Source organism: Rattus norvegicus, chromosome 12 (assembly GCF_021556685.1).
Source record: "Rattus norvegicus strain SHRSP/BbbUtx chromosome 12, alternate assembly SHRSP_T2T, whole genome shotgun sequence".
NCBI classification, from domain to species: domain Eukaryota; kingdom Metazoa; phylum Chordata; class Mammalia; order Rodentia; family Muridae; genus Rattus; species Rattus norvegicus.
The window spans coordinates 6,593,481-6,617,773 of record NC_141545.1 but is presented as its reverse complement, the minus strand read 5'-3'; the positions used below and the strand labels follow the sequence as shown (position 1 = coordinate 6,617,773).

The window sequence follows — 24,293 nt, the reverse complement described above, 5'->3', positions numbered from 1 at the left end:
AAAATAAACCCACTTTTTTTGAGAAACATAAAATCCCAAAACAAAAATTAGCAAGTAATAGCATAACACATTAGAAGCTCAGCCTTTGAGAAGGAGAAATGGAACTCAGTCTGGCTAGCTCCTTAGCCGTCAGTACACTGCAGGAACTTGCTTCCCTGGATCATTTCTCAACCTCCCCCCCCCTCATATTTTAGGTTTTTGTTTTGTTTGGTTTTTTAATACTTCCCGTAGTACCTACCTGGGTCTTTTAAAGATAGACAAAAAACTCATGGATATGCATTTTAAAAGGCAAAAATATTATATGCAAATGACTGGTTTTATTCAGTTATATTTCAAGTACTATAAAAAGTACATCCTTGGGGCTAGAGAGATGGCTCCAGAGGACCCAGGTTCAATTCCCAGCACCCATATGGCAGCTCACAACTGTATGTAATTCCAGTTCCAGGGGATTCAACAATCTTACACAGTCACACATGCAGGCAAATTTTTAACGCACATAAAATAAAAACAAAGACTGTTAAAAATGTACATCCTTTATAAATGGCTGCCTTGATGGTAGTAATGCACAAAACATAACCTCCATGGATAAGCCCTTCCTTTCTATCTAAAAGATTACTTGGCACACTAGCTCTATCAGAAGTTAGTAATAACTGTCAATTCGCTCATAATCTCCTAATAAGCCAAATGTCCAATAAGAGTTTGCTCCTGCCAGTAAAACACTGAGACCAGAAGGGAAGAACAGAACTGACAATCTCCTAACACATAATACTAATAAATGTGGCACTACTGGAAACAAAAGGAAAAGAGTGGAACTTGAGGGCACTTGGAAGAAAAACGATCCCATCAACACTTGGCACCCTTCAAACACAGTGACTCTTAAGTTCTAGCCCCAAGAGGAACAAACCAACAGATTTTTGAATATGTCGGCTAATCCACACAGACCTTTCTTGAATCTCACTGACTGCAAATTCTTCTCATAGCTGTCCTGACACAGAACAGGTCTACACCCTTCTCTCTTCCAGGATGCCTTTTCATTCTCTCAGCCTTGAGCTAGCACTGCTCACACAGTCCGAGAAGCCCACAAGAGAGGCAAGTGGGATGCACAGTGGCAGTCTTTATACTTTATTCTTGTTGCGAGGATGTCAATGGAGCATGTGGTGAGGAGGAGCCTTGGCCTACACCAAATGCCCCATTCCCTAGACATTCAGATAGCTGGTTATCCAGGGGAAAAGGAAGCACACACCAGCTCACATGACTGACATGTCTGACACTTGACTAGAATTTTACTGAGTTGGAAGAGGTGGTCAAGGGAGCAAGTTTCTCATTCCAATTATCAACTAGAAATTCCAGCGTCTAAGGCCATGTCTGACTTGGAGGTGGTTGATCTCATTACAGATAACATTAACATTTCTGACTAAAGCTAGCCATCTGCGACTTTTTCTTACGTGGATGAGAAATCTTCCTAAGGAGAGTCAGTTTTGACCATTAGCTTCCAGAATCATTTGTCACACAGGCATTTGGAATCGTTTATACAGCTCTTCTCCAGGCTCCCCATAAGTGCTATCTTTTAAACAATGGGTATGGTCTTCATTAATAATTTTCTCAAGAAAAGAGAATACTCTGAATCATCATGAAAGGCATATAGCATCATGGAGACACAACATGAAAAGCACAGTATCCATTGTGTGAGCCCACACTACCAGGAAAAGAACCTTGGTGATTGATGCTCGAGATTCTGCAAGATGACTGACTGGCGTCACAGGACTTTTGCGGCTGAGGCACGCTGCACGCTGCAAGTCTACAAACCAACCATTCTGGGCTCGCTTTAGCCCCCTTCATAACCATACATGCCCAGACCTCTGTGACCTAATACCCCTGTGCCTTCTGGAATATATGAACAGAATGCAAGCTTCCACTACGCCATGGGCCTATAACAGAGACTTCTCCACGCCACTATAATCCATCTACCTGGTGTTTACACGGATGTAAAAAAAGAGGCCTTGATTTTAATGTCTTTCTACTGTTCTATTACTACAAACTGTTAGCACATAGAGAACACAGGATTTGGATAATGTCATCTAAATCTGTGGTCTTGGGGCATAGGCATTCATATTTGGCTCCAGAATAAATATAAATTCATTCCTTTGGAGAGAAGAGTGAGTGAGTGAGTGAGTGAGTGAGAGAGAGAGAGAGAGAGAGAGAGAGAGAGTAAGTGTGTACAGCACCAGCGTGTGACCCCCTTAATCGGCTCATTCCGAGGGTCAGAAATTGTATTTCAAAAGTAACTTTCCCAGGAAACAGAAGTTTAATAAAAGTCTGGTCCAGGCAATATAACAGAATTCAAAGAAACTCTTAATATCTCATTCGATTTAGTCAGACGGGTAGTACTTCCTTTCAATACTTACCTTTAGTTTATCGGGAGATGTGTAAGGAGCCTCAGGAGCGTAAATCCTGAAAATATCAGCAAGGCAGCAAGCCACCAGTAAACGGACATCTTTATCAGGATGCTTGAGGAAGAAGTCAGAAGCAAGGTGTAAAGCTAGGTTTAGATACAGTTCCTTTTCCTCTTCAGAGTCCTGGTCCATGTCCATGAATGTTTTTACAACCATCTATACACAAAGATCATCGAATAGTCAGATGTTTCCTGTAAATAGTCTCGTCAGATGAAAGGCTACAGGACTTACAAAAGTTCACTCAAAATAAACATTCAAAATAAAAGTTCACCAGAAAAACACAGAATGAGATCCTTTTACAAATGGAGAGTAAACAATTTTTAAAATATGACTAAAATATTTTAACCAGGCTTGGCCGCAGATGCCTGTAATACAAAGACCAAAAGGATAAGGCAGTAGGATCATGATTTCAAGTCTAGTTTGGGCTACAAAACAAAACTCCACCTCAAAAAGAACTCATTACACTCAATGTTTAAAGCAGTGGTTCTCAACCTTTCTAACTCTGAGACCCTTTAATACAGTTCCTCATGCTGTGTTGACCCAACTATAAAATTATTTTTGTGGCCACTCCATGACTGTAATTTTGCTACTGTTATGAGCTGTATCTAATGCAAATATCCATGTTTTCCTGTGGTCTTAAGTGACCCCTGTGAAAGGGCTGTTTGACCCCGCAAAGGGGGTCACACCACACAGATGAGAATCACTAGTTTAAAGATTTATTTATTTATTATATATAAGTACACTGTAGCTGTCTTCAGACACACCAGAAGACGGCATCAGATCTCATTACAGATAGCCATGAGCCACCATGTGGTTGCTGGGATTTGAACTCAGGACCTCTGGAAAAGCAGTCAGTGCTCTCAACCTCTGAGCGATCTCTCCAGCCCGAATCACTAGTTTAAAGTAAAGGAAATGACTGTCATCCATCTACACATCGTCTAAGCAGACTTAGTTTAGGATTCACACTATATAGTGGTCATTACTCAGTTTGTCTCTGTGGAAACTTTTTGTCTCACTATAAAAATACTATAAACTTAAAAAGCACACATTTTTCTTTTTTTTTTCTAATTGATCTAATCCTAAAGAAAACACCTGGTATGAAAATGTAAATTTCTATCTGTTATAGTTAATCTTCCCTAACAATCTGAATGGATTTAGAATCACATGGAAATGTATCTACAGAAATGTCTGTCTACAGAACTGTTTCCAGGAAGTCTGCCTGAAGACATGAGAGCCACTAGTGAACGTGGATGGCCCGGGCTCCTGGTGGAATGAGAGAACAGTGGTGTGGGCTGTGTTCATCTCTCTGCTCACCGACGGTGGGTCCAATGGCACCAACTGCTTCACACCAGTTACCAGATCTTCCCTTGTCATGGTGAAGTATACCCTGAACTGTGAGCCCAAAATAAACTCTCCTTCCTTAAACTGTTTTTGTCAAGTACTTTGCCATAGCAACAATATATCTTTTAGCCATTAAACCGCTCCAGATGTGATTTTTCTATTTCAGCCTCCCTAAAAGACCATATAAACAGATTCAAGAAAAACTGCTGGGACCGAGAGATGGGTCAGCATTCAGAGCATGCGCTTCTCTTCCAGACGTCCCAAGTTCAGCTGCCAGCACCCAGATCAGGTAGCTCACAATCACTTGTGACTCCTTTGTCCTCTGGGGACACTGAATTTGCATGCTCATACCAAGCAAAAAGACATAATTGAAAAATAAAAATAAACCTATTTTTTAAAGGATGTCAAAGATGTGTTCTTAAAGAAAAATGCAACCTTCAGTTACCATGACATAAGTTAAGTGTCACAGTCACACACTAAGCATGTTATAGGCCACAGTAAAAGGAAATAAGATATGGGTATTTCATTGGTTCAGCGAGATAATCCAGGTATGTGTTAAGCAGACACAGGTTGCACGAAACAGATCTGTCTTCACAATTATTTTTATAAAAGGGGGATGCAAAAAAAAATTATATAGTTTAAATTCTATGAAGTTTTCTCTAAGGTTAATATCAGTAGAAATGGTTTTCTCCAACTATCCTTACTTCAAATAAAATTCAACAAAATGATCTCTATTCTTTATTTAAGTGAGAATCAAGAAAACTGTCAAACCTGAGAGAACACGAGTTTCGACCTCACTCTGACGAAAGGTAACCATACAGTATCCACTAGGTGGCGCTGCACATGCTAACCTCTCAACAGGGCTACTGAGCATCACGGCCTGTGGCTTCTGACTTACCAGAGGCCTGTAGCTCTAAGTGAGAAATGCTGTATTCCCTAGGATCTCCCGGAGCAGCCATGGGAGACAATGCTGTTCAGAGAACAACCCTCTGCTCTGCCATGCCTGATACCAAATCCAACAGAGCCAACACAAAGTGAGAGGACCCAGATCTAGGCCTGCTGTCCTGACACTTCCACTGCAACACTCTCAAGACATTAGCTCTCAGCACCTCTGCGCCATGAAAGTCACAAGGGCAAATAGAGAGAAAGGTCCACAGAACTAGTTATTTTCCTTATAATCTCTTTATGCAAGAGTGGGAAATGAAGTCTATTTTGAATAAAATGTTATAGGAAAACCCAGAAATTATAGGATAACCTGTATGTTAACAAATTGTCATAATTCATAAAACTTACATGAGTAAATAGCAAAAAGCATCATCATCCCCGACTCACTCTACTTTCTCTTCTTCTGAAGCTAAGACTGCACTGGCCAGCTTGCTGCTGGACACACGATCGGACAGTAATAGAGGGTACACAACACTGAATATGAAGACAATGAAACCATCAAATCTGCTCCAGACCCAGATAACAGGAACTTTTCACTATTGTGTATTCAAACAGTATGGTAAATCACTAAAACTATCACTAATCCCAGTGCTCAGAAGGCTTAGGCTAGATTATAAATTCGAAGGCAGTGAGGGCTACATATGGAGGTCCAGAGCAGCCTAGGCTCCACATCAACACCTGCCTTAAGTCGGGGTACAGAGAACCCCCGATTATAATTCAGACGAGGCATCTAACTTAAAGAGATCTAACAGTATGCATAAAGATACTAAATGTCAATCAGCTTGTGTGTGCATGCTCTGTCTTCACAGCGTTCCCCATAAACATGATAGACAGCATGGCCTACCACTCCTGGGGTAAACCTGAGGGAAGAAATACATTAGTTCCATAAAATTCAACAGATCAAGAAAATGTAGACATACTTAGAAAAGTATGCGTCCCTTACACATGCATACATGATACCGCAACCTTACATATTACTGTTCTGTAAGGCTCCCAGACTTTAGTGATGAAGACAAGTTTTCCCAACACTGACAATCACATAAGTAACAGCAGATCAGTAGACATTACAAAATGTACATGTGACCCACTAGTGAGTATTATTTTTAATATGTAAAACATTTTGCATCAGTTGAAAGAAATGAAAAAATTGTAACAAATGTCTAGTTAACACACCAGACACAGACACAGACACAGACACAGACACACACACACACACACACGTGTCCACACAGAAGGAAAATTTTGCTTAAATAGAACAATAATCCTGAGTAACAAATCTGTTGTTTTGTACCTTGTCTGTTACTGGTACTTAAACATTTGAGCTGTCACAGGGACCCCTAATGCCCTGAAGAAAAAGGTGAGACACAATCTAGAGACCCCTGTCATGGAGAATGTCTCCTGTAAGCTTTACTGCCCATCTTGGTTTATTACAGTGTGCCAGAAGCAGAGACAGACACTAACAGTCACGCTCTCTTACCCTAAAAATAACCTACCAGAAGGTAACCTATAGCCTAGGACTCCTATAAATACTTCAAACTTCCTTTCCCAGACCTGAAGATTTGATGGAGGAGGGGTAGTGGGCATCAAATGTGAAGAAAGCACAAATAACTTGGTAATAGACAGAACAAAAATATCATGGGACATGTGCTAATCACTCTCCAAAGAGCAGTAGGATCCACTGTTCCTTACTGCCCTGTTCCCACAGCTCTCTCTGCCATTTGCTACTTTAAAAGAAATCCCTAACAAAGCAAGCTCCATGGCCCTCCATGAAGATCCCCACCAGAAAGGGCTACAACCTACTGCCCAGCAATCTGAAGCACACAATGTCCACTCACCTTTAGCCGCCTCACCATCTCCTCTTTAGAGATTTTATCTGAGATCTCCTTGACACCAGGAGGGTAAGTAATTTTGCCATCGTTGGTTCTTGTCTTTGAATGAGCCATGATGGAAATGTCTGTACCCCTAAAGGAAGAAAATTATTAGGTACAAACTAAAAGCAAGCATGTTCTATAATAAATGTAACAGATAAGATGTTACCGAACGATCTGTATCCGCCTCATAATTTAGAACAATTTGGACATCTACTGCTAAGTATTCTACTGAACATTTCCCAAAATTACTGAGGCAAACAAACTGACTTCTTATTTCATTAGTAGCAAGCTGTGTAGTTTGCAATAATTCTCCCCAACAAAACACACAACAATAAACAAATAAACAAACAAATGTTCAAAGTAGGGGCAGGAACAAGGGTAAATCTGATCAAAACAAGTTACATGAAATTCTCAAAGAATTAACATAAGTATACTTATTTAATAAAAAAAATAAAGTGCCATAAATGATTCAGAAAAAAAATCTAGGGGAAAAAAAATCCCAACACTCCACAGAATTAAAGCAAACGCTACAGTATTCTATCCATCTTATCTCTGATGTGATCTGCCAACAGGACAAAAACAGTATTCAGTTTCAGTGCTCACGTGTGACAAGAGGGACAGAATATTTATACCCATCAAAAACTTAAATAAAAGACAACTCTGAAAATCTGTAAAGAGTAATTATAAAAAACAAATGGTTGGACATGCAGAACAGCAGCCAATAAAAGCTCGAGAGACAAGTTCATTTGCATACAGCAAAGATATCAGAATTCGGACAAAAGAAATCATCCAGGGCACAACCAGAGAAACACAGAACTAAATACGTGAGGAGGGGGTCTATCTTGAGACCCACAGACGACTGAGCAGGCCACACAAATGCACATATCATAAGACAGCAATCACAGATTCAAGAAGCCAAAGACAATAAATTCAAAATTACAGGAATAATTCAAGAAAACTTCAACATACGCAGCACATCATATTTATATACGTGCATGCGTGAGTGTGTGTGCGTGTCTGTGTGTGCATGCATGCGTGCAGGGTTCCTGGGTCCACTTCTTTGTGTGTGCTCAAGAGAAACAAGCAAACATGTCTCACGTAAGACATTCACAAGCATTGAGAACAAACGCAAGTGTCTATCAAGCACAGTAAACTGGTATATTAATACAACTGTGGAGTCAACCAACAATCACTTCAAACAATAACACAGATTAGCACTGGAGTTAATGGAAGTACACGCCTCTATAAAAATTCTACACCATACAGAGAAAGCTCTACAACGTTAAAACAGTAGTCAAGTTAGAAAATACATGTAAAACACTTATCTGATAGGTGACTTGTAGAACTCTGATACATAAAATACAATCATAAAGTGTCAAAAGAAATGAACAGATGTTTGGAGAATACACAAGCAACAGGTAAGTGCATGAGAAGATTCAGCAGCACTGTCTGTAAGAACACAAACTCAACCTCAAGGTCTCATTACACACTGTACAAATGCCTGGAATAAAATGACACTACAGCAGGCAAGACTGTGAAAAAGCAAATTGGCACGGATCACTGGCTGCATAGAAGCAGTAAAAAGAAGTCTGGCCCTTTCTTATTAAAATGAAAAAAAAAAAGAAGTATTTAACCCACAGAGCCAGAAATCACACTACTGGACATTTTCTAAGAAAAATGAAAACTTACACTTATAGAAAATATTCCCACAGTGAAAGCATTCCAAATGTCTTTAATAGGTTAAAGTACACAGTAGTGTAACAGTCACTATGCACAAAGGAAAGAGTCAGGCCCAAAGGGTTACACATGTTATGATTTCCTTATTTAACTGTCTCAAAATAATACTCTAGAAGTAGAAAGCAGATGAGGAGCTTTAAGGAAACAAAGGTGGGTGGAGAAGTAAGGAAGAAGGCAACTCCCTCCTGACAGCCATGTGCGTACTTGAAACTACAGCAGCGGTTATCAACCCGGGAGGTGCAACCGTGTTGAGAGTCAAACAGCCCATTCACAGGGGTCTCCTAAGACCACGAGAAAACACAGATGTTAACATGATTCGTAACTGTAGAAACTTTATGATTGGGATCAGTACGACAAGGACTGTATTAAGGGTTGCAGCATTAGGAAGGTAGAAATCCACTGCTCTCAGGGCCCACACCACAGAACTACAGATACTGCAGACAATGATGAGCAAAATCTGAGGCGTAGGGGATCTGGAGAGACAGCTCAGAAGTTACAAGCACTGGCTGCTCGTCCCGAGAACTCAGGTTCAATTCCTAGCGCACATAGCACTTCACAATTGTTTTTAACTCCAATTCCAGGGGATCTGGTGTCCTTTTCTGGTCTCTGCAGGCACTGGGCACAAAGTGTTGCACATACATGCATGCAGGCAATAATATGTAAACTTAAAACTAAAACTTCACTGAGTGGTAGTGGTGCACATAAATTAGAAACACAAAATGCACTGGGTGGTGGTGCACACCGCTAATCCCAGCACTCACGAGGCAGGGGCAGGCGGATCTCTGTAGTTTAAGGCCAGACTGATCTACAGAACGAGTGCCAGGACAGTCCGGGACATACAAATAAACTGTCTCAAAAAAAAAACAAAAGCAAAACAAAAAGTTTCAAGAGTTCATTATGTAAAAACCTACCACCGGGGTTGGGGATTTAGCTCAGTGGTAGAGCGCTTGCCTAGCAAGCACAAGGCCCTGGGTTTGGTCCCCAGCTCCGAAAAACAAAAACAAAAACAAAAACAAAAACAAAAACAAAAACAAAAACAAAAACCTACCACCAAGTACTGCACCCATGTCAACCTCTTGGGTTTGCTCTAAGTATGTAAGTATTCAGAGGAGCAGGTGCAGGATGGTGACAAGTTCAAAATACTATTTCTGTGACATTGTTTATAATATTTAAAAATGAAAGTTTTTCAAGTGTAAAAAAAGCAAACTTTTAGTCATAGAAACAACAAAGAAGTTTCACAGAAAAACAAAATGGAAAGATTCACCTTCGATGAAGCCTGAGGTAATTATGAAAACTATCTATTTGAAAAGATACTGCAGTCTGAAATGCAGAACTACAGCGTCCTGTAGACTAGAGACTCAATGCAATCATCAAATCGAGCTTTGGTTCTGAAGTGAGGGTGCAGCTCAGTGAATGGAGCCCAGGTGCAATCGAGGACGACTTGGGGTTGGTGGTAGAAACATGACAGCTGGGCATAGTGAAACACACCTGAAATCCTAGAAACAGAGACCTGAGTCCAGGGTTGGTCTGAGAAGTAGCAATTTCCTGGCTAGTCTGAGCTACATGAGGCTTTGTGTTAAAAAACAAAACAAAAAAAAACAGAAAGACAGCCATGCATTTAGGGATCTGTGTGTGTAGCAATAACAATAAAATGAGACCATAATTTCAAGAGGGAGCGGAGGTAGAGGCTGTTGGGTGACAAAGGAGGTGGGAGAGAAAGGAAGAGAAGGAATGATCTAACTGTATTTTAATGTTTAAAATTTGGGCTGGAGGGGTTGGGGATTTAGTTCAGTGGTAGAGAGCTTGCCTAGCAAGCGCAAGGCCCTGGGTTCGGTCCCCAGCTCCGAAAAAAAAGAAAAAAGAAAAAAAAATTGGGCTGAAGAGATGGCTCAGCAGTTAAGAGCACTGACTGCTCTTCGAGATGTCCTGAGTTCAAATCCCAGCAACCACATGGTGGCTCACAACCATCTGTAATGAGATCTGATGCTCTCTTCTGGTGTCTGAAGACAGTGACAGTGTACTCATATAACTAAAATAAATCTTTGGAAAAAAAAAACAAAACTAAGTATGAAAAGAGCAAAACCAGAAAGGAAACAGGAAAGGGAGAAAGGAGAATATGGGGAAGACTATATATATCCATCCATCCATCCATCCCCAAATACCGAGACATTAAAGGAATTAAAAACAGTGAATGGACTTGGTTCTAGCAAATACTAAAACCCAATAGAAAGCTAAAGTGATCTGGACAACATGGTCTGGGGAGGGAAAACAATCCAAGGGGACATAAGATGGTCTACTAACAGACTCATAAGCACGAACCAGACAGTGACGGAGGAAGAAAGACAGCATCAGTCAGTCAGGATGGAGCAAGACGCACTGCTGTTGCCGTACTTCACACAAACATTAGTGATGGTGAGTGGATTGGTAATCAGATATCAAGCCAAATGGAGAAGAATGTGAAGAGAGAGTAAGCACTATCTGCCAAGACCCACGCTCAAGGGTGTGCTCCTTTGAACAAACAGCGTAAGCATCAAAGCCTCGGACAAGGCGCTCCCGGGAGCATGATTACTAAAGAAGCTGACTTCACAACGCACAAAGCCTGCAGCTTAAGAGTCAGCATGGATGAGCTGTTCAAGGGTAGACAGCACAGAATATGCGTACTCGAGTATTTGGGAACTCAAGTTGCCGTGTACCAGTTTCTTACACACATCTCGGCAGTAACTATGAGGGAGATGAATAAAAAGGACTCAAGAGTCTACCGAGAAACAGCTGTCAACAACAAGCCACAGTAGACTCTGAAATCACAGTAACAGAAAGAGCAAACAGGAAGCCTGGGAAGGAGACTTTAAATGGTGGCATTTCTAGAAAGTATGATGGTGAAAGGCAATGTATAACAGTGAGAGAAAAGACTGGCACGGTTCAGGCTTGTCACTGAAGGCTAGGGTGATGCTCCCAAAATGTACAGGAAAGAAAAGGAAGCTAAAATGAAAACAGTAAGGCTGGAGAGATGGCTCAGAGGTTAAGAGCACTGACTGCTCTTCCAGAGGTCCTGAGTTCAATTCCCAGCCAACACATGGTGGCTCACAACCATCTGTAATGGGATCTGATGCCCTCTTCTGGTGTGTCTGAAGACAGCTACAGTGTACTTATATATAATAAATAAATCTTTAAAAAATGAAAACAGTAAGAGCCAACAATGGGGCAGGTTCCTGAGTCAGCACTGAATCTTTACAAGCCGTGGTATTCTAAGCAGTTTGGACGTACTTACCATGAACCCGAGAGTCATTAAGTGTACATGGTCACTCACCCTGACTCCCACCCAGCAGAAGAGGCCCTCCTCCAACACCTAGTTATCCTGAGCCTAGTGAAATGGCACATTATCGTAGTATACTCACTAGACTTCCATCTCTACCAAATCATAGACTTCTGAGACAAGGACAGGCATGACTTTATGCTACATGATGAGCATTAGTAGTAGTAGGTATTCAGAAAGTACTTGCTGAATCAATGACAACTATTTAGAGAAATATCAAGTCTGCAATGCAGATTCAGAATTTGTCATTAAAGGCAGGGGTGGAGGTAGACAGGCATGAAAAATGTAGCCACTGTGCAGCGCAGATTAGACAGGGGAAGAAACCAGGGGTTTTCAGCCTTCTAATGCTGCAACCCTTTAATACGGTGCCTCGTGCTGGCCAACCCCCCCCCCCCGCAACCATAAAACTACTTTTGTGCTATTTCATAACTAATCTTGCTACTGTTGTGAATCATAATGATCTTGGGCAACCCCTATGAAAGGGCTGCAACTCTCAGGTGGAGAACCATGGAAGACAGCCCGTTTAGGAAACAGCGATATGAAAAGGGATTCGGGCAATGGCTTACGATGCTGACCCAAAGAGCGAAAAGTATTTTAACAGAAAAAAGAGGAAATGACTAGAAAATTATTTGTTCCTGAAAAGCAAGCCATTTAAATATTATCTGAAAACTGATTTGGTGGAATGTCCTCTATTACCCCACTGTATACACTACATATACAACACAGAGCAGCTACCCACTGTATACACTGCATACACAACACAGAGTGGCTACCCACTGTATACACTACATACACAACACAGAGCAGCTACCCACTGTATACACTGCATACACAACACAGAGTGGCTACCCACTGTATACACTACATACACAACACAGAGCAGCTACCCCACTGTATACACTGCATACACAACACAGAGCAGCTACCCCACTGTATACACTGCATACACAACACAGAGCAGCTCCCCACTGTATACACTGCATACACAACACAGAGCAGCTCCCCACTGTATACACTACATACACAACACAGAGCAGCTCCCCACTGTATACACTACATGCACAACAGAGTAGCTACCCACTGTATACACTACAGACACAATACAGAGCAGCTCCCCACTGTATACACTACATACACAACACAGAGCAGCTCCCCACTGTATACACTACATACACAACACAGAGCAGCTCCCCACTGTATACACTACATACACAACAGAGTAGCTACCCACTGTATACACTACAGACACAACACAGAGCAGCTACCCCACTGTATACACTGCATACACAACACAGAGCAGCTCCCCACTGTATACACTACATACACAACACAGAGTAGCTACCCACTGTATACACTACAGACACAACACAGAGCAGCTACCCCACTGTATACACTACAGACACAATACAGAGCAGCTCCCCACTGTATATACTACATACACAACACACAGCAGTTACCCACTGTATACACTACAGACACAACACAGAGCAGCTTCCCACTGTATACACTACATACACAACACAGAGCAGCTACCCACTGTATACACTACAGACACAACACAGAGCAGCTACCCACTGTATACACTACAGACACAACACACAGCAGCTACCCACTGTATACACTACATACACAACACAGAGTAGCTACCCACTGTGTACACTACATACACAACACAGAGCAGCTAACCACTGTATACACTACAGACACAACACAGAGCAGCTTCCCACTGTGTACACTGCATACACAACACAGAGCAGCTACCCCACTGTATACACTGCATACACAACACAGAGCAGCTAACCACTGTATACACTACAGACACAACACAGAGCAGCTTCCCACTGTGTACACTGCATACACAACACAGAGCAGCTACCCACTGTATACACTACATACACAACACAGAGCAGCTAACCACTGTATACACTACAGACACAACACAGAGCAGCTTCCCACTGTGTACACTACATACACAACACACAGCAGTTACCCACTGTATACACTACAGACACAACACAGAGCAGCTACCCACTGTGTACACTACAGACACAACACAGAGCAGCTAAATCAACAGTCTGTTCCATGTGTTCAACGCTTGCTGCATACGCATAAGGGTCCACGTCTCCCCAGCATCTCCAGAGGCTGGGCATGCTGACACAAACCTGTAGCCCAGCACTGGGAAGAAGGACACACACAGATGCAGGGGCTGGATGGACAGACAATCCAGCTTAAACACTCAGCTTAAGTTTCAACAAGAACCTGATGAAATACCACATGGAGAACAATAGAGGAAAGGATCCAACATAAGCTTCTGGCTCCAACGAGAGCACACAAGTGAACACACACACACCAATACAATGGTGAGCAATGTATAAAATGTATCCCTGGTTCTAACAGAGATGGTGGGAAAGTCTTATCTTGAGGAAAATTAAGTCATAAATCCTAAAGGGCAGCTCTATTTTATAGGTCTAAACCTCATTCTAAAGTTTTATTGAAAAGACCATACAATATTTTAATATCGACCGCTTATGCTATCCAAGTTTAAATGCTTAATTTTTAAAAATGTGATGCAAGGGACAGAGAAATGGCTCAGCACTAAAGAGCACTGGCTGCTCTTCCAGAGAATCTGGGTTTAATCCCCAACCCCACATGAAGGCTCATGACCGTCTCTAGCTCAAGTTCCAGAGGATCCACTCACCACTGCCTGTTTCTGGCTTCAGCAGTTGCTGCACATATGTGGTACAAGCCAAACATTCAGGCAAAATACCCATACACATGAAATAAAGGGGAAAAAAGACATGAATGTAAAATTGAGGAAACATGTCAAGCAGTTAAAGTGCTTGTGACATAAGCATGAAGACCTGGGTTTGATCCCCAGCGTTCACAAAAAAAAGTCAGATATGACCTGTCCCAGTGAGGCTGCTATGTCACACGTGCGTCAGTAGGTGGCAGAGAGAAGAGGGGCTGGGCGTCTACACTCGGTGTAGCCTAACATTCCCTGAAAAATGTGAGCTTGAAACAACCACCAATCTGGTGCGAGGGGCCTGAATGGGCTCCCAAGACAAGGAACAAGCCAGAGACTAAAGGAACCCTGCCTGGGACTACAGGCCTGGGCAGAAGTAAGCCTGAGACAGATGACCCTTGCAATAAGCCACTTGGGTGGGGCACGGGACTCCCAAGACCACTCAGAGACAGTGGACATACTAGGAGGAACAAGTAAGTGGTGGTGGGGAAATGGAAGAGAAAGAGAGACAGAAGGATGTGGGCATAATGAAGACTGGAGACTATGTTACCTGAGGACATGGCATATCTGAGGGCTGTGCAGAATTGGTGTCACCGCTCACCTGGGCACTGAGGGAGAGCTGGCCCTGGAGGCAAGAAACAGGAGAGCTAAACCCCACCCCCTGTCTCCTGTGTGGTGGCATGGGCTGGGAAGAGATGCAGCTCCTTACCCCTTGCCACTTACGGCAGGCAGGGAAGCTGGCCCCAAGGTCCTCAGAGCAGAACTGGCCCTGCCCCTCATCAGGGCAGCACAGACCCTGGAAAGCTGGCCCTGAGGGTGTGAATATGGGAGAACAGGCCTGTCTGCTGTGTGATGGCATCATCAAGGGAGAGATCCCCTCCCCTCACTTCTGCCCTCTCCACCAAGCAACAACTAGAAGAGCTGGCCCAGACAGGGTCATGAGAACAGGAGAGCTGGCTCTGACCTTGACCTGCTACAGCACTCAGGAGAGCAGCCCTGTACCTCTGCTGAGAAGCACAGTACAGGTGACCCTAATGGCAGGGTGGGTTAAGAGCTGGCCCCAACTTGACTGCCATGTGGCAGTGTGGGTGATAAGAGATGCCCTCCCCCACCTTTACCCCTTGCCACCTACAGCAGGTGGGAGAGCATCGTAAGAGCAAGGAGAGCCGGCCCTGCCTCTAACCTTCTGCGGCACTAGGAAGAGCAGGCCCTGCACCTCACCTGGGCAGCACAACAGAGCTGGCCCTGGATGCAGTGGTTGTAGGTGAGCCAGCCTGAGGGCCCTGCTCTCGTGTGCTGGGTGGTGGTGAAGATCTACAGCAGGCAGAAGAGCTGCCATTAGAGCGAAAGAACTGGCCATGTCCCTTACTAGCTGTGACACTTAGGAGAGCCTGTGCACCTCACCTGAGCGCCAGGACAGAGCTGGCCCTGGTTGCAGAGGCTGTGTATAAGCAAGTGTGAGAGGGGAGAGCTGACTTCCGATCAGCTCAGATGCCTCTCAGGTCCAGATTCAGGCCTTTAAAATGGCGTACCCCAACATCTACAAAACTACAGATCTCCATGACACAGGACCACAACAAGATATCTGAGGAGTCCCAGTGAGGATCCAGCATTGATAGAGTAGCAGAGGCCTCACAGCAGACCAATGAGTCACTGCAATGAACATTTGCAAGCAAAAAAGTGTGGACAAAAGGGTGTACTGGGGGACACACTGACGCACTGCCACTTCCACAACAAATTCTTTTTCTCTGTTGCGGGGACAGGTTGCAAAGGTAAAGGCTGGGTATGAGGGGAGGGGAAGATGAGTGGGATTGGTGCATATGATGTCAAATTCACAAAGAACCAATACAAAGTTTTAAATTAATTAATTAATTAAAAAATAGAAAGCTAGACGTGATGGTGCACACTTGCAATCAATTCTAAAACCAGGGAATTGAAGATCACTGAGATTCCCTGCCTAAAAAGCAAGAAAGATGGGCTCCTGAAAAGAAAAATACCTAAGGTTCCAGACCACACACTAACAACCACACACTCATCTGCATAGACACATACACACCTGCACACAAGACAGAAGAGAGGAGAGACAGATGAGGGGGAGAGGGAGGACACGCCATGTGAACTCCAGCAGCGACACACACCCATAAAATTAGCACTCAGGTGACAGAATAGGATTGTCACAAGGTCAGGGTCAGCAGCAAACTCCAGGCCAGCCAGGAGTAAGACTGTCGCAAAAGAAAAGGGGGAGGGTTCGGATGAGCTGAGGTTCCAAGACTGAACCTTGAGGGAATAAATCTACTGATGGGGAGAAATGGAGAGTCAGGGAGCATAATGGATATAACGCCTGGAAGCACGGCTGTCTTCCAGGCTGATATGGTGGCAACTGTTGAGTGAAAACACACAAAATGACCACGAATACTTCTTGAACTTGGTTGGATACTTCTTTTTATTCACAAATGTGGACTGCTTCAGGAATTTGGGTGCCATCCTTGCATAGGGCCTTGCTAATTTTCTCTGTATCCTTCCAACTTCAGTATAGCTGCTGTCAACATGTGCATGGGTATTTTAAAAGAATGTTTTCGGAAGACAAAATCTAAATACAAGATAAATAAAAAGAAACGGGAAGGAAGCAGAAAGGAAGCAAGGCAGGAGAGAGAGCAGGAAATGAAGGGGAAAAAACTGAGACAGAAATGCACCTTCCAGACTGACAGACCCAAGGGGATCTGCCAGGTTCCTCTCAACAGAATCTCCCTCATATGCAAAGAAAGAAGAGGAACTGCTTTAAAAAGAATTTACATAAAATGAAGCTTATGAGAATCTATTTTATATACAATACATACTAGGGAACAATGCACTAATTTTACTAACTTCCTTCTCCATTTCAAATAAGAATTTAACTGTGCGTGACAGCATATGCCTATGATCCCAGTACTTGGGACATAGAAAAAGGAGGGTCAGGGCTCAGGACCAGTCTAGGGTACATACTGACACTCCAAAAGTTGAACAATAAAATAGTAAAACCTAAACTTAAAAAAATCCACACTTTCTGTAGGTTGCAGAGTTGGCTTCGTGGTTAATAGCGCTTGGTGCCCTTGCTGGGTTGCATTCCCTTCACCCACACAGTGGCTCACAACCATCAGTGACTCCAGTCCCAGGGGATCCAATGCCCTTTATTGGTGTCTGTGGGCACTGCCTGTTTGATGCATATACATGCATACAGGTAAAACACCCATACACATGAACTAAAAATAAGTAAGTCTAAAACTATTAACTAATTGTATCATCTATTTATAGAGTAATGATGACAACCTAAGATCCCCTATTTTCAGTGGATGATTTGAAACTTTCAGAAAGCACTTAAATTTTAAATTTTTACGTCTATTGTTGCATTTACATTTTGTTTCTGGTGGTGAAGAAATGTTCTGACAGAACCTAGGTCTTCTGCAAGAGCAGCCAGTATTCTTAACCACTGAGTTGCGTGCAATTTAAAACAAAACAAAACAAAAAGATATAAGAACATGATCTAACTATCATCCTTGTAAAACTCAGTTATTTAAAAGAAACATGATTCTATTTTTTAAAGCCAGTTGCGGTAGCCAACACCTTTAATCCTAGCACTCGAGAAACTAAGACAGGAGGATCTCTATGAGTCCTAGGCCAGCCTGGTCTACATAGAAAATTCCAGGACAGCCAGGGCTATATAGTGAAATCCTGCCTTAACACTCCATCCCCCAAAAGAAGAAATGAAAGAAATGTGTATTTATTTTTAAAAACTATTTTGATTAATACTTTGTGAATATCATACAATATAATTTGGTCATGTCCACCCCCCTCCCCTTTACCTCCTAATCTATCCATCTTTGAGTTTGTTTCTTTTCTTTTCTTCCTTCCTTCCTTTCTTTCCTTTTTTCTTTTAATTAACTCATGGTATCCAATGTGTTGGCCAAGAACTCTTAATAGTGTCTGACCTATTGGGGTAATACCATTAAGAAAACTGGTTCTCTCCTCTCCCAGCGGCCATCAAATCCCACTAACTCCTCAGCTAGAGGTGGAATTCTGTGCCCATCTCAACTGCTCTGAGTTCTGCAACCGTTCCCTCTGTGTCCAAAAACCAGTTTTCTTAAAGTTATCCATTACCTGGCTCTTGAAATCTTTCTGCCCCCTCTTCCTCAAAGACCCTGAGTCTTAAGGGTAGAAGTGTGACAGGCTCATTCCACTTAGGGCTGAGCACTCTACCATCTAAAAGAAACATGCACACTAGATCACACTAATAGTCCTAAGGAGAAGAAAATCAATTTACCCAGTATTCCTTGACTCAAAGATATGTAAGATTTTTTCATTGGATGAAACAGAAAAATAGCACTGATCTAGTTAGACATGAATCTTGACATTCTCATCATTTTTCTTTTTTTTTTTTTTGGTTCTTTTTTTCGGAGCTGGGGACCGAACCCAGGGCCTTGCGCTTCCTAGGCAAGCGCTCTACCACTGAGCTAAATCCCCAACCCCTCTCATCATTTTTCTTAATAATTCCCAACGCTTCATCAAGTTCACTGTCAGAGAATCAAAGCAAGCCTACTACTAGAATCCCTACATGGTCGTGTTTATTAAGAGCGGTTTTCTCTCCAGGGATCTCACCTCCAGGTTTAAGGCAGAATCAGGACAACTACAGAGTTGCAAAGACACTGCAGTCTTCTGAAAACCAGCAGGTGGCACACTCATTAAAGATAATCCACACAGCAATTAAACAAAATGAGAAATTAGGCCTATTCTTGTCAAGGACAATGGAAAAAACTAGAAAGAGAAACTTCCAACTGAAAAAAAGAAAAAAACTATTCTCAGTTAAAAACATAAACCTACAGCAACATTTATTTATATTCCAACTGTTAGAACTAAAGGCTGCTTCCGATGTGCACAATAACTCAGCATCAGATTCAAACACAACAGGCACTGTTAGTCCTTGATACTTCGAGAGAGAGCATTAACATCTCTCATGTACTGAACGACGACTAGTTCTTCGGTCAGTAGTATGTGCAATGCCATGTCCGGTGAAGAGAGAAAAATCACCACTACAAAGCTGTTTGGTTTTAATCAATTAATCCTATGTGTACTAATAAAATACAGAGCAAGAAAGTTCTGTTTTCCTTTGTGTTCAGTGTGCAGACTTAACCATTATCCTCAAAGCGATGCAGCTTAACACTCTTTTTTTTTTTTTTTCCTTTTCTTTTTTTAGGAGCTGGGGACCGAACCCAGGGCCTTGCGCTTGCTAGGCAAGCACTCTACCACTGAGCTAAATCCCCAACCCCCAGCTTAACACTCTTAACGCACACACTGCATTAGGAAGCACAAGTCATGGAGAGATGATACCACGCATAGAAGAAGATGTGGGTGTCTATGCACACATTTACTCACTTTATGTATGGGAGTTGAACACCTGCAGACTCTGGAGTCCAAGAGGATTCTGGAAGGAATCTAAAGTCATTGAAAAAAAGACTGCAGTTTCAATAGTTCTTTTCGAAAAAAAGGCAATTTGTGAGTCCATGTTTTGTTAATGTTTTTTTAAAAAAGCAGATGTCATATCTCATGTTAATCTTTTGTAAGAAACACACACACATACACGCACACACACGCACACACGCACACGCATGCATGCATGCACACACACACACACACACACACACACACACACACACACAAACAAAGCCAGGCATGGTGGTGCACACCTTTGGTCCCAGCAGAAGGAAGCAAGTGGATCTCTGAGTTTGAGGCCAGCTGAGTCTACATAGTGAGTTCCAGAAGAGCCAAGGCTACACAGTTAAAACCCAGTCTCAAAAACAAAAACAAACCAAAAGGAAAGTTTAATAAGTTCAAACATATCTCAACGAAAATCAGTTTCTACCAAGCAATGCAAAAAGTATCCAGTAAACTCTCTTTAAAAGTAGCTTAAATGTTGTGACATTTCTCATTTATTGGAATCCTTTTATTTCTCTGGTCAGTATTCAACTCAATGTCTAATTACAACAACATAACTGGACTTCTCTACTATAAATCTCAGGCACCTCTTCTCTTGGTTTCATTGAAAACACGGAAGTTCACACAGAAACTTCCTCAGGCTTCTATCATCAAATGAAGCATCTAAATACACCATCTTCTGTTCCTCACATAAAAATCTAACCCACTGTGGTATACAGGGTCCCAGGATCTGCAGCTCTCGGGAAGCTTCACCTCATCAACTCTGTGTTTCTACCCCACATATCAAACGGTGTCAACTAGATCCTTTCAGTATTCAAATGCTGTTCTTGGATGAAGGCAGGCAAGTATTCACGGAAGAAAAAATATGTGTTTTGACTACATTTCTCATACTAATCCAATACAGCTTCTCAGATCCACTAAATTCCACATCATGCTTTTGCCATGATCAATGTTGCAGACTGCAAAAGTCAACAATTTCCCTGTTTCTATCTACAAACATGCAATGTAACTAATTGGATTTTCCCATCAAAAAGTGCGGATGGGGGGGCTGGAGAGATGGCTCAGTGGTTAAGAGCACTGACTGTTCTTCCAGAGGTCCTGAGTTCAAATCCCAGCACCCACATGGTGGCTCACAACCATCTGTAATGGGATCTGATGCCCTCTTCTAGTGTGCATGAAGACAGTGACAGTGTACTCATATACATGAAGTAAATAAATCTTTAAAAAAAAAAAAAAGTGCGGATGGGCTAGAGGCACAACTCAATGGAGCACCTGTTCACCATAAACAAGGCCTTTGGATCTGATCCACACCCCCAACAAGTTAAGAAGGGTTTCCAGGTCTTAAATCTGAATCTCACCAGGCTATGACCAATGAGAAACTGGCAAACTCAGTAAGGTCCTTGTGTGGGAGTTTGCTAACCTGGGGTTCTAGACATGTGTGCAAGCCCACACTGTCCCTCTGTAGTTTATCCATTTGTTAAATCAGAAGAGAGAGCCAGGTATGGTGGCACAGATCTGTATCCAAATAAGGTAGACAGATTAGGGAGTTCGAGGTCATCCTCAGTTACATACCAAGTTTGAGGTTTGTTGGCTATATAAGACCCCAATTCAAAATATCAATTAAAAACCATATGAAGAAAGGGACTGGTTAATCCAGACATGGTCAACAAGAAGCCAGCCCTAGCCAAACTACCAGGAAATCACATACCTACAGAAGCCTCATTCAGATCAGTAGAACTACCCAGATCACCCAAATCCAATTTGGCTATTCGAAGAACTAGAATTAGGAATTAAATCATGGGTGATTTGCCATACAATAAAAGCTGAATAAATGCTCTAGGGTCCTATGGTACTAAATCAAACGAAACACTTTTTTGACCCTTATGTACTCCATTCTAGCAAGACGATATGGAGTTGACCAAAACATCTTTCTCAAAACAATATTCTCCTTAAATCTCTAATGCACTTTTACCTTTTACGGATTTTTTTTTCCTCCTACTTAACTGGTCACATTTTTGCCCTTTTTCCCCTTCTTCTTTTTGTATAGCAGCTTCCTCTGAGATTAACACATTCTGAGATTAAAACATTTCAAAAAAAATTTAAAAAAAAATTCATCACCCAGGGAATCTCCTTAATGTAAAAGGTAAAGAACTCAAATTAGCTTCAGGAAGTCCCTGAAACTGACCAGTTTCACTAATCCCCTCCCAGAGTGAGCAATAAAGACCACTGAGAGTCACTCTCAGAGATGACAAGCTGAGTGAGTGAGCCTGCAGGCTATGTGGTATGCTCCAGGTTCCCAGCTTTTATGAGCTGTCACCCAAGTTGAGTGGTTTTTGACGGTACAGCTGTCTTTGAGTCACTTCTCTTCTAAGTAACCCTTTGCCCTCAGTTCTCTAAGTAACCCTCATAAAATTCAGTGGTTCACCAAGGTGGACTTGAGCGGTACCCATACTTTGTTCTGTTGTGGGCTCCCTATCTGGGATGCGTAAATGCGTGTGTTGCATCTCCCCAGGAAATGTCTAACTCACAATACCTCTAAACATTAACAGTCTACCAGAGCCTAATCCCATCTACTTTGCTCTTTTTGACTACAGAAATTTCTCTCCCAAGGTGCGAAGCTTTGTTAGCAGACCTTCAAAACGATAAAGACAACAGAACAAGTCACTTCTCTGAGCATACTGTGCATGCACACACAGTGGCCTCAATACTGACATATGGGTACTATCAATGACATGGAGAAATTAGGGGCCTACACTAATAAGCAATAGTCTCTGAGCTTTCTGCCACTCCACAGAACTCTCGTTCTCCCATCTTCTCTGTTTCAGTGTCACCTTTGGGCACCTACTTGTATCTCCCAGAAAACAAGAAATGATCCTTGCCAATTCCTTTCTGATATTGAAAATTAATAAGCAAGTTGAGTAAGTGCTTCCTGCAAAGCAAACTAACCCCATCGCCCTTACGGAGTCGCCACACTTCCTCACAGACTGGCTGAGTTACCTCTAAGTCACTGTTCACACCACAGCTAGGAAGACCTTGATATGCCAACATCTTTCCATTACTGTCTTGCTGAAAGTTTTAAACAGTTTCTGTTATAAGAATATGTTCCAAATCAGAAAGTTTCCTCATTACACTCCAGTCATATGTCTACCTCAAAAACCTGTGAAACCGGGGGTTGGGGATTTAGCTCAGTGGTAGAGCACTTGCCTAGCGAGCGCAAGGCCCTGGGTTCGGTCCCCAGCTCTGGGAAAAAAAAAAAAAAAAAAAAAAAAACCTGTGAAGCCAAGAGTTTTCTATATGGGGATATGCTTGCTACCCTTCTGCATGGGTGTAGAGATAATGTCTTGTATACTGTGTAAAATGATTCACCTGTCAATAAAATGCTGATTTGTCAATGAGCTGAGACAGGATTAGAAGGCAGGACATCTGACAGAGAGAAAGGAATGCTGGGATTGAGTCAGGGTGGGAGATTTGCCCAGACACAGAAGACAGCCTCATGAAACTGAGGACTAGGTAACCAGCCACGTGGAATGACTAAGAACACATGGGAAAGTAAGTTATGAGCTAGTTGGAGAATAAGCAAAGCTTTTGGCCTAGACATTTATTTAGAAAGTAGTAAGTCTCAGAAGCATAATTTCGTGAACCTGAGTGTGGGTGGAAAAGCATAAGGTTACAGATGGCATTAACTACAGATGGCTTTAACTTCACACGCACACGGGAAAACTTCATTAGTCCTCATGCCTATCTAGCATTGATTTTTCAAGTCTCAGAGGCCAATGAAGGAACCTGCCTCAAATCTGAGTCTAACGTAATATGACTCTTTCAAAGATTTACCAAAAATGTTCTAATCTGTTTCACAAACCAAGAGCCTGAGAACACAGTCTATCATATTTTCTGGGCAGGAAAAAAACATCAAGAAGCAGTCCTCAAAATTATGTGTGCTGGTACATGCCTATAATCCAAGTACCTGAGAGAAGTAGGAAGATGAGCAGGCCAAGGCCAGCCCCTACACATTCTGTAATGAGTTCAAAGCCAACCAGGGCTATCAGAGACTCTGTCTCAAGAAGAGAAAATCAGAAACAAAGACCTGCTGTGGACCCGGGATGCGGGGAGTGAGTCGGCCAGCATAGATCCACTGAGAATGAGCGGCAGGAAGACCTAGCTGTGGGGGCACAGAGGCTGATGACTGCGCTCCGACAAAAATCAAGCTCAACTGCTGTGGTGTCTGAGCTAGGGTTTCCTTGCTGTGAAGACACCATTTACTCAGTGCTGGCTTGCAGGTTCAGAGTTTCAGTCCACTGCTGTCAGAATGAGATGCATGGCAGCATGCAGGCACACACGGTGCTGGAGAAGGAGCTGAGAGTTCTACAGTCGCTCCACAATATGCAGAGAGACTGTGAGCCATAGCTCGAACATAGAAGACCTCA

The 24,293-nt window shown here is 42.5% G+C and overlaps 1 protein-coding gene, 1 non-coding gene and 1 pseudogene across 24 annotated transcripts in view; 1 reads left to right on the top strand and 2 right to left on the bottom strand.

Annotated features, from left to right (window-relative positions):
- The window catches only part of Pds5b (PDS5 cohesin associated factor B), a 140,473-nt gene that overhangs the window by 83,514 nt on the left and 32,666 nt on the right, over nucleotides 1-24,293 (bottom strand). For 21 of the 23 annotated variants that reach the window (XR_015633951.1, XR_015633949.1, XR_015633952.1 and 18 more), the window contains 2 exons: nucleotides 6,575-6,701; nucleotides 2,406-2,609 (listed from right to left, as the gene is read on the bottom strand). Coding sequence is in view for 14 of the 23 variants with exons in the window: in XM_087578197.1 (XP_087434323.1) it covers nucleotides 2,406-2,609; nucleotides 6,575-6,682 (312 nt within the window). In the remaining 9 variants the exon portion in view is untranslated. 23 annotated transcript variants of the gene reach the window in all.
- LOC120096119 (small nucleolar RNA SNORA17) lies at nucleotides 14,565-14,656 on the top strand (annotated as a pseudogene).
- LOC120096101 (U6 spliceosomal RNA) lies at nucleotides 16,853-16,958 on the bottom strand. The gene has a single exon (XR_015634999.1). It is a non-coding gene; the product is annotated as a U6 spliceosomal RNA (small nuclear RNA).